Below are 15062 nucleotides of genomic sequence, written 5' to 3' on the forward strand. Positions count from 1 at the left end.
ACAATGACGCCTGTCACTGATATTTAGTGCACATGGCTCGTTCGCTGTTAGGTGGTATCCAGCGTTATGAGTGCTGCTGTGGCGATATATATTGTGTAGGTATTACTAAAGGATGTGACAAACAGGTAAAAAAATACAAAAGACAATTGAAAACTTGTTTATTGTGTAACAGTTGAGCTGGAGAATACATAACACAACATTCTAGTCTTTAAATCCCATCAAGGTACTTTATAGTCTTGTCAAAAAAAGCACTTGTGCATTCCGTTGTCTGATTTTTAGTTCTTTCACCATGTTTTAATTTGATGGTTGAGGGATTCAAAGAATATTTGTGACCTATGTGTCAGCTACCTTTTAGATCCTGAGAGACAGCCATGCAAACCTGTATAGGCCATTGCCTCTGCATGTACGGCATAACATCGAATACACGAATAAACAAGAATATGTTGAAATAACTCGATTTTTATCAACTCTATTGATTTGTAGTCTCTGAAAGCAAGTATCATGTGATATATACATAGCTTTAGTTTGTTAAATATCATCTCAGCTTTATTCACTTTCTTAACCCATTGAAATGCAAAGACGAATCCAGAAGATAAACAAAAATAAACATATACTCCCTAGTACTAGTAGTCCTTTATAGCATATGTTGGTAAGGATCAAACAACGGTGGCAGGGATAAAAAAATCGATTTGGCTCATATTTTGCACAATGATAGTAATTGATTGGTCCACAACCTTTCTAAATAGCTTTCTTTTAGATCAAAATTCATTGTTGCCATGGTAACGGTGGAAGGCTATGCGTCCACTTTCCAAATGCTTCTGTGTTTCTCTCAGACAATAATGCATGATGCATGTCACTAGTACGGAGGGTGGTGTCATTTGGGTGCTGCCCAGCTATTAAAATGTCAAGTCTTAGCGGGAACATTTACTGTACTAGCACTAAAGGGTGTTACAAATTATGATTGAAGAGGTTTCAAAATTGATCGTTTTAGAACAGCTTTCTTTACTACTCGATTTGTTGGGTTCGTTTTCAAGGACCAATAACGCTTCATCCTTTGTAGCAATTGTTTATTACATTCTTAAAAATTAGAAGTATAGATAACTAATTTCTTCAATTTTCCAGGTACTTAAAGGTTAGTCATTCATTCATTGATTCACACCAGGGCAACAAAAGGGTGGCAAGTGGCATATAATGTTATACCAAGCTTTTTTTAATGGTTTATTGAAACACGTTATACCTCGCAGCCAGAGGCTGAATTGCGTATACGGTACAAGCGTGGCACAATAACATGCCTCAACTTATCATACACTTTAAAAAATTTTAAGACAATTGGTCTTATTTGGAACATGATTACAATCGACTATTCACATTATGGCACAATAATATGTCTCAACTTATCATACACTTTAAAACTTTAAGACAATTGGTCTTACTTGGAACATGATTACAATCAACTATTCACACCGTTAGCTTATACTTTAATATAATTACAGTAACGATGTATACGTATTACAACTGACACAGAGGGGCGACCTGCTTTGTCGCCTTTGCGCCATACACCTGTTTGTTTACATTGTTAGGAATCATAATGTACCTTAAGTTTATACAGTTATCTAATACGGACTTTATACAACAAATCATACAACAACAAGCATGATTCTTTTACATCGTAACATATATGTAAAACTTTAATGATGTTGGTAAAGAAATGAAGCATTATAATTAGGATGTGTATTAGATATAGAAAACTGTGGGTGATTATTTAATACATTTTTTCCTGCATATTTTCAAACCAAGTCATTGACAATTGCTGAACCACAATAAGTTTACCACACGAAAAGTGATAAGGCGTCTATGTTTTATACACTGACCGCCCGAGGAGGCCTGCAAGGTACAAACTTGTTGTTGTTTACACACAAATGTATCCAGCAAATGAACTTTGTCAAATACGGTACTCGTGATAGATGACAAAATAAAGCCATTTGACATCGATAGGACAAATCACAACGTATCTACAGGTAGTGTTTTTAAGACGCTTCAAAAGTCATTATCTACCTCGCTGTACTACCTGGACAGTGACCAGGTCAATGCTTGTGTATCATTTTTAACTTTTGAAGATTTCTTGGGAAAAACATTTTACGTCAAAGCGGTCACTGAATCATATTGCGAGTCAGTGCCCCGTCAACCTTCTTCAATTTCTACACGGTAATCGTCCAGAGATGATATTGCGTCATAGTCAACTCCAGCCTCTCGGAGAACAAGTTGCAAGTTGTGACGGGTCGCGTTCCTCCCCTTCCGGGTTTTCCACGCTGTCAGCATGGCGAGGATCTGTTGCTCTGCACTGTGGGGATGGTCACACTTGAACTTGTACACGTCTGCCTGGGTGAAGCCAAGGTGAATGGCGAGGCTTTCCCACTCTGCACCCAACTTCTGGGCCACGCGTAAGAGCTGTCGGTCGGACACTACATCGGGCAGCATTTCTTGATGGCAAAACCTGAAAGCTGCGTCCATACGATAAATAAATTTTGTCAGCATCTGACATGCTACTAGTACGTGAGTCCACTTGTTGATACATGAATATCGGTCACTGTGAAGGTTGAAGTGGTATTAAAAGAACGGCCAGATATCTTATAATGCGTCGGAATAATGAAAAACAGTATAATACACGTTACTTACCGATATATGCCGCGATATGGTCTGCCAACGTAAGCGGCGGCAATACATCATGTAAATTAACCCTTTCGTTGCAGAAACAGCAGATCACTGTCCGATGATGACGGCTGTATCTTCGATGTAGCCATTCCCCAGGAAATGATGGTTGATGGCACTTTGGGCAGGCAGTGAACCGGTCAAATCGGACACCTGTTGTAGGGAACATTCAGGCATAAGAATAGACTTAACTGCATTTGTGACGATCTTGGAAGCAAAATTACCTTGAATAATTACGAGGAACTTGAATGGTATGTTTGATAGGAAATATTGTCATCGAGACTCTAATATCGACAGCTTATGATACAGGTAAAGAGAGGTCGGTCATACGTAATGAGAAATACTAGAAGCTCACACCTGGCCACTGTTTCAGTAGTTCCTCAATCTCCAAAGTTAGCATTTTCAGCGTACTCCACGAATGATAAATGAGGTCCTCCTCCACGTACGTGTGTGCGTCCTTGCTCTCTGGTCTCACACTCAGTGAAACCACAAGCCTCTCTGTGCCCTCATTTTCTAAAAGCACGAGCATCCTGTTCTTTTTGTGTTTACACAACGCGCCAGTGTTCCAATGCAAAACAAAGTGCAGGTTATGTTTTGGGTTGTGTGCTCTTACAGCAAGGCGGGCAAACAGGCCAGGAGGGATGAAAGATGGAAACTGATACTGAAGAGATATCACACGACTTCCTCCTGATTCCCATTGGGCCTTAGCCATTTCTCCCAAGTCTTCTTTTAGGTGCCAAGGTAACAGCAGTCTCTCTGGACTAGAGGTAGTGCTTTTGGTGTGATTATCATTCTCTTCACGGTCAAGATCATAACAAAGGTCAAACTGCTGCATCAGTTCAATCAGCGTATTGAAAATCACATTGAATGTGCCCTGACGACATTTTTCTTTAATATCCGACCAAAGACACCTGAGCAATTTGGTATGAAGTACTCCTTTCCTGACCAGGTCAATTTTCATCTTCTGAAATTCAGCTGGTGTTATATCGGCCTCTCTGTAGCAAGAATCAGAGTCGTAGTCAACAACGTCTTCAAAGTTATACCGAATAACCTTCCTGAAAATATCTACAAGCGAAGCTGGCTTGAGAAACACGTGGTTTTGTAACGACTCTATCTCTGAATACCACAGAATTTTGCCGGTATCATGGAGATATTGTGCTACTGTTTTGATACGAGACTCAGGCTGCAGATTGGGAACATTCTCTTTTAGTAAAGACGTGAACTCATCCCAAGTCATGTAAGGGACGTCTAACTCTTTGCCCTTTCTATCAACACAAGCTTCAGTGTCCGCCCAAGCCTTTGGAACGAGGCGACCGACTTCAGGGAACAACTCTTTATTTACAGCATAATTGAGGATCACTTGCTTTAAATACTGGATGCCCTCAAGATTTTTTCCTGAACTTACAGGCACAGGTTTTGGATGTATCAAGGGCCTTTTCTGAAGAAGAGTGTCAATTTGCTTCTTTCTGTCTATGGCATGTACAGCTTCCTTTGAAATTGTCAATGATTCATCGATACGTTCAAGTTGTTTCTGAAGATCCTTAATACGCCTTCTCTCTTGGTCTTCCAGCTTCTTAGCCAAATCTTCACATCTTTGTTCTACTTCTTCACTCGATAGTTTATCAATGTGAGTAACAACGGGAATAATGACCGGGTTCCTCACTTTCGCTATGATATTTTCCACCCAGTTTCCACACGTGGAATAAAATCTGGCTGACTCGTATTCCTCCAAGTTCACAATCAAAAGGATAAGGGCCTTTGCACTCAAAAAGAATTGGTGAGTTATGTAGTATATTTCCTGACCAGCAAAGTCCCATACAGATACAGTAATACCAGGAGTGTTTGGGACTGAAAGATGGAGCTCAGCTATTTCTATTCCATCTGTTCTTTCCTCAGGTTTAGTCAGACAAGAACGGTTGAGTTTAAAAACCCTAACAAGACTAGTTTTCCCTGCCTCGTAGGTCCCTAAGAACAGTGTTTTAAGACATTGTGTGATACTGCTGGCCGTTGTCAAGTCTTCGTAGAAAGCTTGTATGGCCTCTAAGCCAGCCTGACATACTTGTAAAGGAGGATCTACGATAGGATTGTCCTGCACCTGTAGCTTTACATCTTTGGCCATGCCCATGGTAGACTCTGGTATTTCTTTTATTTTGTTGCGTCGTAAGTCGACCTTCTTTAGTTTTTTCATCTGTATAAGAACTTCTGGGAACTGTGAGAGACCATTTTCTGCTAAAGTGAACTCTTCTATCACAGACGATTCTTCCTTTCGCAGAGAGCTGACAGTAGTGATCTGATTGTTTGAGACATCTATCACTTTAAGTTCTGGTAGGCCAAATACATGGGAAGGTATCTCCTTCAGCATGTTGTGGGACATGTCAAGAAAAGAAAGGCTCTTACAGCTTTTCATGTTTTCACTTAGTGATGTGATTTTGTTTTGCTTCAAACTCAGCTTCTTCAACGAAGGAAGAAAGCAAAGAACCAGGGGCAGATCATCTACTTCATTGTTACTCAGATCAATGTCGTACAAAGTAGGAGATAACTTGTTTAGATCCAGGTCGGCTGGAAGCCTCGTGATTTTGTTACTGCCAAGATACAATGCTCTCAAAGTTGGCATTGATAGTAGAGCTGCGGGTACCTCACCTATCTCATTGTTAATGAGGTCAATCAACACTATGTTTTGCGAGAGTCTTGTTGTGTCCAATGGCGGCAATGTTTTGATATTGTTGTTACCAAGCCGTAATGTCGACACTGACGGCAGGTAAAACAGCTCAGAAATTTGCTGACTTACGATTTTGTCGGGGATATTTGCTCCTATCTTGTTATGTGCGAAGTTCACCATCAAAAGGTTCTTTAGTTCTTTTACATGTTGGGGAACTTCTGTCAGCAAGTTATTTGACATGTTCAAAGATGTTACAGGAGATGTGTTAGCCTGTCTTTCTTCATTAGGTGGACCAAGCCATCTTTCTATCTTGTTGTGGCTGCAAGAAAAAATCTCCAAGCTTTCCATTTCAAGTATTTCGTAAGGCACTTGCCCGACATCATTGTACGATACGTCAAAATTTTGGAGAGCTTGCAGCTTTTTAACAACATCCCCAATGACTGCTATCTTGTTGTGGCTCACATTGAGACTCTTCAGACAGGGAAGTGAACGGATAGGCCTTGTTGGTAGCGTCGTCAGATTGTTATGACTAAGGTCGAGGATTTCTAGGTCTTTTAAGTTTGCTAGAGAACGTGGTATAGAGGCCAGCTGACAATTTGACAATTTGAGGGTCCGAATGGATGTGCATTGGAATAAATTTGACAAGCTGGAATCATCCAGTTTCATCCCTATGATTGTAACAGCTTTCAGTTGCTTGAATTGGTTTATCTCCTCGAAGACAGTCAGAGATTGGTCTTCTTCCCCTTGCCTTTGTGTTAGATTTATACGTTCCTCATCAACGTGGTCTTTGTATTGTTCTCGATGGAAGAGAAAAGTTGACTCGTGGTCATCATTACACGAGTCGCTCTTACAAACAGGACATGTTAAGGACTCCTGGCCGTCCTGTTGAGGCGATACATCTTCAACAAGAGATGTATCCTCAACCCTAGACTCATCCACCTGACCTGGTTGAGGTAAGGAGTCCCCCTCTTCTGTCTGTCTGTTTTGGAAGCCCTTTACTAGATAGTAGAAACAGATAGCTACAACTGTTGCCACCAAACATGTCATCAGGATCCATCCTACATACCCTCCATACAGCTCTATCACCACCATTGGGTTTTCGAAAAGATTGGAAAACGGCATTGTACCAAACGGTTTGAGACTGAACAAGCTAACTGAAATGATTGACTGAATGGTTATGTATGTCAATAATAACTAACGGGACTGAAGGGCTGTGGTTTACTCAGTGAGACGCAGAATTGTTCCCTGTCAACCTGCAACAGAAGAAGTACCGTTGATATTTAAGAACATCATGTAAATGTAGTAGATACTTGTATTGCATTAGCAACGAGTTCTAATATGTATAATTTACACACCATTTCGTTGTTTTCATCAAAGTTACTAACATGTCAAAAATCATACAATAATTCTTTCGCTTGTAAACAGGTCAATAACCTGAGTTGTAATGTTCTGGTTAAACAAATAGAATGAAAGTGAAATGTCAATACATACATATATGTATGCACACAAACACTAGCAAAGATACAACCTTCTGGGCAAAGATACTAACGTGTTGAAAATCAGATCAAAGTTGATCAGTGGCCACATAGTCATGAGCGACTGGGTGCTCATTGAAAACAATTCTGCTCCGTCTGGTCAAATAAAACGCGCGCGTCATGTGTACTACTTGAATTCAACTGACAATGTCCTATTGAAACTTACCTTTGTTTACTCGTCTGGTGGCTGTGAGAGGCTGTATTGTGTGGCCTTGATGGAGGCGGTGGCTCAGGTTTCACCTTGCCTGGGCACTGTGTAAAAGGAACAGAACAACAAGCTGTGGATTATCCAGGTGATCACCTGCACCATTGGCGTTCATGTCCATTTCTTAAGTATGAGAAACATAATCTTTTTAACAAGTATTCACTTTGGTGGTCTACGTTAAGGCTATACTATAAATGGACATCTCCAGCACAATAAACTTCATCTTCCTTACAACTATGGGTGCAAAACCACGTAACAGTGGCGTTTTAGTTCCCAATCGTGCATACCAAGTATTTGTAATCCCCGCTAAACATTACTCCAGAAACTGTTTCCAGACACCAGGTAAATAAAATGTTAAAAGGCATGGGACCCCTTTGTCTTTTTTGTTGAACGTACGCACAGGATGTTTACCGTATTTTGACATTATTCTAGTCGTGGCCATTTCTGTACCATCTATGGGTAGAAGGTAGAGGTTTGTGCTTTTAAGATATGACAAATATAAAATTTCTACGATCATATGAAAATCGCACGTTACCAACCTACTATATCATCAGTATATGATTAATAATACAGTTCAACAGATAGTACGCCCATGGTCAGACGAACCAAATACGCCGATTGTTTAGTCCAAAGTTTCGGTCTCCCTACTTAATTCTTCCTTATAGTTTCATTCTTACAAGCAAAACACCTGTTGATAGTAGTGCCAAGGATGTTTGAGAAGTTCTTACCAGGTGTAAGTCGTTGCACTCGCAGTAGGAGGTAGTAGCGAAGAACTGTGGGCAGAAGAAAATGGAATAACTGCACCTCGGTACGACCAGCTTGCTTTTTAACTTCCTCTTTTGTGGCGGGACTTTCCGCCAGACGGGCAGTCTGGCGGAAGAATATCAGGTGAATCTCTAGACGACAAAGTAGTCCTTCGGTTCCTTGAGGTTTTAGAGCACAAATTAAGTTACACAAGGCGGAAATGTTTCTAAGGTGTTGTTACTGATGTACTGAAGTATCAAAGGGCATCAACATGGTCACCCTTTTTGATGATACTATCTTGCCGTGGAGCGATATATACACCATGTTTTGACGGTTATGTGACACACCTGAAAGGTGTAATGGTCCGAAAATAGCGCGGGTTTCAGGTATCATGATGGCTTTTTCTTTGGGAGAAACCAAAACGTCTGGCTGTGGGAGAAGGTGATATTTTTTTAGCATATTGCAGCTTGCCGACATGGATCTACTATGCTCGTGTATCCATTCTCATAATTTCTTGAGCAAAGCATTTCGGTACTGCAAATTATGTGTGCATTCTCCATTTCCATTCCTCTCCCATGATCATTCTTCCTTCGTCCCTCCATGTTGGCACCGCTGGCACAAAAACGCCTGTGCGGTGCTATTCACAGACTTATAGTTGATAGTAAACGCTACTTCTCTAGCCTCCTTCACGGCCTTCCACGGAAGTTTGCCTTTATTGTTGATTTGCGATTTTCAAGATCAATGGTCTTGTGTCGAAGGGTCGTGTTAACGCTCGCTACTAACACAATCTTTTGGCACAAGACCATCCCGGACCTCCCCAACAATAAACGCCCGCAGAAGGCCGTGAAGGGGGCTACAACTTGTCAACGCCAGACACACGTCACAAGCAACTGACATCACCACTCACCACACAAGTAAACAAGACTAGGGGGGAATGGGGAAATCCCTATCAAGTAAACAAAACATGTTTATTGGTTTACAATTTCTGGATACCGATATATGTTCATCGCGAAAATACATATGTATGTGATGTACATGTATATAAGTTGGTAGCTTGTAGAGAATATTGTCTATGTCAATTCTATTTGATTCGTTAGGTCCATAAAAATATACAGACGATTCTAGTCAAACAGAAAGAAACAAACATTTTCAACATATTTAAGTCTGGGAGTTTCAAAAAGTCCCAATATGATGCATAGGCGGGCACTGAACAATTATCATTTTATGGGAAAACGTATACCTGTTGTAACATTTTATCAAATACTTATCAGCAAATTGTAAAAACAATACCTGTAATCATGTCTATCGAACAATTTTTGAATAGCACGAATAGAATGTTACCAAGAATTCTTTACTTTAAAATCTTTCAAGATCGCCACAAAGAAATACCAAGGATTTTTTTATATACAGCACTACCTGTACTGGTGACAAACATTCATGAATAGATGGTGAGTAATTAGTATGCCTTCTATCGAAAACATAAACAGTTGTTGAAAACATATTTTCAAATGTAACTCATAATTGCATACAGGACCGAAACAACTGCCACCAACATTCCCCATCCAAACCGCAAACCGCTCGCACCCGACCCTTTGTACATGTATGACTTCTCCCCAACGTAGATCTTCCACACACGGAAGTTGGACTCGGGGCCAGTGATGTTCAACTCATTGAACAGATACTGTTGCAGTTTGTTGGACACGAACCACAGGTAACCTTCGTCGTCAAAGGCGAAGGCATTCGGCCATTGCATCCTGACGTCACTGATAAGGAGGGGTGATGACGAAGACACATCTTGTGATGACGTATCCCACCTGTACACGGCGTTGAGCTGCAGTGCGCCGTAGTACAGCGTGCCTTTGTTGGAAATGGCGATGCCGTCGCTTTGGGACGCCTTGCGACCTGCAACGGAATTTCAACATTGTTTTAGTACTTAAGTGGAAAGCCAACGTCAGGATGATAGTTGCGGCAACTTTCTGGTCATTGGACATCGACTGACCCGAAAGAAGGTATGCCACTAAAGACATGTCCTAAAGTTGGCCAAGCACACTGGATCACACCCTACTCTTCTCCGTAAGTGTATTGGATTCTTTGAGGTGCATCGGTTTAAAGCCCGAGTTACCCTATGATGCAAGCATGGATCCGAAGACCCCTCTTGAAAGACACCCCCGTTCGCTAATGTACACTAGTACTACACATGCCTGAGCAGGGTTTGAACCTCCACCCACTAGCTCAGCAGAAGGGATCCTTTGCCCTCGGGGCCTCCGTATCCATATGAAGAAGAAGTTGCTTAAGACACATGGTGAGGGGCATGGCATTGGCACTGAAATGCATAAAAGTACCACCATGTTCTGGCAGTGAAGACCGTGCCTACCTAGTTCTTTCACGCTGGTTCCAACATCGGCCACCGTGGGTTGTTTCAGAAGGCTTGTCGGCAGCGTGTAGAGATTGTAGCCGGCCAGTGCGCAGTAGTACAGCTGTGATAAAGAAATTGATTTATTTTAAGGTCTGAGTAAACCAATGCTGAGATGTGGTGTTTCTTTAGGCCTATTTTGATGATCTTTGGTGTTTTTCACCCCAATGACACAATTTTGCCCCTAAGTTTAACCCTCTATCCATGTCTACTCACGTCTGCATGGCAAGAATGTGGCAACTTTAAGTTGAATTTGTAAACCTAAGGCCATCTGTTCTTGGAAAATGAAATGACTGACAATTCGACAGGATTCGGAAGCTAGGTTAGATGCTATGAATGGGGACGACCCAGAGCAAATCTGGTTTTAAGTTGGTGGTTTGAAAATAGCCCTATCAGATGTGAGTATATATTTGACATAAACAGAATCTAGCCGGTTTGATTTTGATCAAATCAAATCTAAATCTGATTCAACCGCTCTAGCAACAATGTGAATTGGGGATTTGGTACCTTCATGTTTTTCCCTATAGGAGACAGCGCCACGCCGTTGACAGGTACCGGAGGGAAGGTGTAGTTTCGGCCGTTGATTGTCATTCGCCTCCCGTCCGTGGCCGCGGTCATACTGGGATGGGTAACTCTGCGTGGAAGAACATACGAAACGTTTTACCAGTAGTTGAAAGGAAACTATTTAGTCGACAGCGTACAATATTCAACGATTTCAATTTCAAAGATTAGCAACGTTGCCTAAAGGTTCATATGCTTCACAATCAACCATCGTCAAGCGGAGACGGGGGAGATACTGACTTTCAGTCACCTTTGACCCATTATCGGCCACGTGTCCATAACGTCACAGAAATGATTTGGTTATACATCCTGAAGAAGGCATTAAGTGTGTGGCCAACATTCGCTGTTTTTTCTTTCAGAAAGACAGAAAAAGGTGGATTTATGACAGGCCTGAGGCTATTGACAGGATGATCATGTTAGCAGTAGAAAAAAATCGCGCTGATGACGGATCATGTTTACAGGATCAGTAAATGCAAATGCAAATATTTCTACTGCTGACAGGATTATCCGTTCAATAGTGTAAACTTTTCTACCGTTAACAGGGTCATCCTGTCAATACCCACTCCCTTGTGACAACTGCACAGTGCCCCATACCTGTGCGACTTGTCCTGCTTGTAATCGTACACCACGATTCCTCCCGCCCGGCTCGAGTCGGAAATGTACGCAAACCACCCGTCTGTGTCGTCTGCAGAAGCGTCAATCACAATGTCGTTCAGGAAGGCGGTACTGTTGGAAGCCACGTCATTCGGGAATGTGTGCACTCGGACCATCTCTGCCTTCTTGATGTCGTAGACGAGAATTTTCGGGGCACAGACTTGAGGAAGGTTCGGGTCGAAGACGGCCAACCGACCGTTGTCGATGATCCACATGCGTCCCAATCGGTCGATTTCCATACTCTGCAAATACAAAGACTGGTAAGTAGACGGATTACTACAAATGCAACTGTTACAACATACTAAACTCCTTGTCAGTGTTACAGGTCGGCCAGCAGGGTCTCTGCCTAACCAGTGGAAGGGCTGCTATGCAGAAGTGTGAATATGGATAACCAAGCTTTGTGGAGAAGGCTGTGACTGCAGCAGTAAATGAATTGCTGCTACCATCTGCATGTCTTAAAGTCAAAATGCAAAGATTGGTAAGTATTCGGATGGCTAAAAAACTAACCGTATACATTCGTAGCTTCTGTATGGAAATGACTGCGATAGTAGCAATACACTGATAATGTTGTCACCTGCATGTCTTTTAAAAAGTTTATCAGCACGGCTGTCAGAAACGAAGAGGAACTGAAGAAAGGAAAACTTGATAAGATGAAGAAGCTGCAGTTTTTCTTCCAAACATTCAACATTTGAGTTTCTGGATTTCCTGAAATATGTGCACATAATCATACCTGCACGTACTGGATGGTGGAGCAGTTCCCGACCACCTGCCACTCCCAGCTGGGGAAAGGGCGCAGCACGGGCCGCCCGCCCTTCATCACAACGGACCTGGGGTGAACGGGACGAGAATCTTAGTCAAACATAGACAAGATGTTTATAATTATAGCTAAAAATGATTTGCTAAGGCCAAGGTGGGATTCCATAGTTCTAGTAGACTATAGGGGCCTAATGTTCTACAAATACTCTATGACGTTTTCTCCGTCGAGGTTTTTCAATCAGCAAAATTGTGACAGAAAATCAGTATTACTACTACTTTAAGCTTATTACTGGCCGCTAGACTACAGTGCGTTCCTTCCTCGCGTAACCATCTACATATGTCAACGTGACGTTATGTTAATGTTACTCACGTCAGAGTGGCCGGCACGCCCGCCCTCCACCGCGGGACCGTAAGGTACACCACTCCGCCGTACGTCTTGATGCCGTTGATGCTGTTGTTTATCGGGGCGAAGGACCCGTCATCCAGTGCGAGCTGCGTGGAACATGGGTGGAAAATACTTCAAATTGAAGCTGATTCAAGAAGGCCGCTACACCAGAACTTACGTAGGGCCTGTGCAATCTCAACGTTTAACGAATACTTCTCTTTGAGTTATGTGTCCTATAATGATGATTTTGACCATACCAACCATCCCACTTTATGGCCTGCCCTTGTAAAGTGAGACTTTGTGTTACAATCGGACTTAACATGGAATATAAAATACAAGGAAGGTCCAATGTCACCATAAAATGACACTCCTTTTAGCGTTTCCATCTCTTTTTGAGTTGGACGAAAGTAGACGTTGGTCAGACATGTCAAATATGAGATCATACGAAGAAAAGGAGCTAGCTATACCGGAAAGGAACGATTTTCAGCGGCTCTCAAAAAAGGCACAAAACAAATACTGAAACATACCTGTCGGGCATCGTCGCTCGGCCAGTCATAATCTATGAATGTCCACTCGTACACCAGGACAGTGTCACCACTGATCAAATCGGCACCATCGGACAGTCCCAGCATGCACAGGGCGCACAGTAGAACACATGCCAATGACCTTGCCGTGGCCGCCATCTTGAATTTCAGTAGTCAGTCACTAGCTTATCTGTAACTGAAATTTATGATAAATATCGACAATGTATAAACATATTGATCCGTTGCTTGATCAGTTGATAAAACTATGATACATGTATTTCTCAACAAGAAACGGAAATACTTGTGTTGCAAAACGCTACACATAAATTTAACTTGCGGCTGTTCAATAATAGCAGAAGGTCATCTGAGTTCACAGGGATTCTTGAATTTTTTTCCAGCAGATTCTCGACAAGGCAGTCCTGTATCACACATAACCCTCAAAGGTAAGACAATGATGGTGCAAACACTCAGTAACTCACCCAATCAGCCTTACAAGCCTAGATCAGGGTTGTAGCCAGCGCCCGTCCTTCCGTCCTTTGACGGAATTTTGCAGCTGGGGACGGAAAAATATTTTGCCCATTCCGTCCTCTGTGACGGAGAAAATCGATATGTAAAGATACAACAAAAACTAAAAATCGCCGTGCAAAGATCTCCAAAAATTAAAAGGATTTTTTCACAGCGCCGGGGCAGGGGTCCGCATTTCAGGCTATTTAGAAGGCTTATTTTATCAGGTTTTTAGGGCCATATCTACGATAATAGTAGCAGTCACTTAACTTCTTTTCAGTTTGACATAACAATATTTCAAGTCAAAGCGTCAAAGTCAACTAAAAACTCGTAATCAACAAACTTTACTCAGCTCAACAGTAACGTTAACTATTGTCCGGTTTGACATCCGAAGTTGAAGCGCTTATTTATAGCGCTAGTATCTTCGATGCTCCGTTAGCCGCCGTGCCGTGCGACTGTTGTTGACGGTCTTACATCCCTAAGTTGCCGCCTCGCTGTCAGACGATATACCAACGGACATGTTTCAAGAAAAATACCCGGCGAAACCATTGTTCCGCGTCAGATTCTATTCTATAAAACATGTGGGTTACAGTCTGATAAATATTTTGTAGAAGCACCGCTGTGGGAAAGTGCAAGGAATAATCACGTAGCATACGAAGTTCGCTGTCAACTGTCACACGACTGTTTGAAACTCTAACCAACAGCCGCGGCCTTTGATGAAGTCGGCGAAAAGGTGCACTGCCTTTGCAACAAGGAAGCCGACGGTCTCATGGTGGGCGGGGCCACATGACGAGGCTTGCCCCGGCCCCGAAAGGAAATGCCCGGGTTTTACATACAAACTTACGGTGGCTTGTACTTTACCTTGCCGAACCAAAGAGCTTCAAATTTAGAACAGGAAATTTGGGGACGCGACCCGCCCTTGCTCTAGAAATGTGTCAGAGAGAATTGATTTTATTTTTCGCGCTGAAAAAGAAATGACGCAACTAATAGTAAGAGCCTATGTGATCAACCCCGCTCCCCATATAAGGCGATTCCCGGGAAAATCTGGCTGTTCCGGGGAGGGGTCCCACCCCGCTATAATAGGACCGCGCCGGATCAAACCGTGGGCGATTCTTTCAAGTGATTCGTTGTACATGCTCGCCGACTCGCCGTCTATGTTTCCAATCTTTGTAAAGTGTTAAAATGCTACTTACCTCATTAAGATGAACTGACAGATGAAGTGTGTTGTGTTAATCGACGGTTTCTCTCATCGGCGATGGTAGGAATCGACGTGAACTTTGATACGACTTAACTAAGTAAGACGCAAACGGCCGTTGTTGAAAATGTTTTATTCTCGCCGATGTGAGGGCGCCGTTATCCCTTGTATGTGCTATTGTGCTTGTGAATATTTCTGGATCTGCCATATAGATCCCC

General features: G+C 42.3%; 2 protein-coding genes across 2 annotated transcripts; both read right to left on the reverse strand.

The window, feature by feature from the left end:
* Positions 1–1189: 1189 nt before the first annotated feature.
* Positions 1190–6498, reverse strand: LOC118428159 (malignant fibrous histiocytoma-amplified sequence 1 homolog). The gene is made up of 3 exons (XM_035838151.1): positions 3067–6498; positions 2677–2862; positions 1190–2501 (listed from the first exon to the last, which is right to left on the reverse strand). The coding sequence occupies exons 1-3, from the start codon at positions 6488–6490 to the stop codon at positions 2182–2184; spliced, it is 3930 nt and encodes a 1309-aa protein (XP_035694044.1). The 5' UTR covers positions 6491–6498; the 3' UTR covers positions 1190–2181.
* A 2858-nt stretch (positions 6499–9356) lies between these two features.
* LOC118428045 (major royal jelly protein 1-like) lies at positions 9357–13310 on the reverse strand. Its single transcript, XM_035838010.1, has 7 exons — positions 13149–13310; positions 12607–12728; positions 12211–12307; positions 11421–11722; positions 10773–10899; positions 10227–10329; positions 9357–9754 (listed from the first exon to the last, which is right to left on the reverse strand). The coding sequence occupies exons 1-7, from the start codon at positions 13302–13304 to the stop codon at positions 9357–9359; spliced, it is 1305 nt and encodes a 434-aa protein (XP_035693903.1). The 5' UTR covers positions 13305–13310.
* Positions 13311–15062: the final 1752 nt, after the last annotated feature.

Source organism: Branchiostoma floridae, chromosome 12 (genome assembly GCF_000003815.2).
Source record: "Branchiostoma floridae strain S238N-H82 chromosome 12, Bfl_VNyyK, whole genome shotgun sequence".
In the NCBI taxonomy this organism is placed as follows: Eukaryota; Metazoa; Chordata; class Leptocardii; order Amphioxiformes; family Branchiostomatidae; genus Branchiostoma; species Branchiostoma floridae.

Coding starts and splice junctions, on each gene's coding strand:
- LOC118428159 (XM_035838151.1), bottom strand. CDS start 6,490: ATGCCGTTTTCCAATCTTTTCGAAAACCCAATGGTGGTGATAGAGCTG. Junction 2,863..3,066: donor ACTACTGAAACAGTGGCCAG/GTGTGAGCTTCT, acceptor TCCCTACAACAG/GTGTCCGATTTGACCGGTTC. Junction 2,502..2,676: donor CCATATCGCGGCATATATCG/GTAAGTAACGTG, acceptor GTATGGACGCAG/CTTTCAGGTTTTGCCATCAA.
- LOC118428045 (XM_035838010.1), bottom strand. CDS start 13,304: ATGGCGGCCACGGCAAGGTCATTGGCATGTGTTCTACTGTGCGCCCTG. Junction 12,308..12,606: donor GGCGTGCCGGCCACTCTGAC/GTGAGTAACATT, acceptor CGTTCACCCCAG/GTCCGTTGTGATGAAGGGCG. Junction 9,755..10,226: donor AACCAGCGTGAAAGAACTAG/GTAGGCACGGTC, acceptor ATTCCGTTGCAG/GTCGCAAGGCGTCCCAAAGC.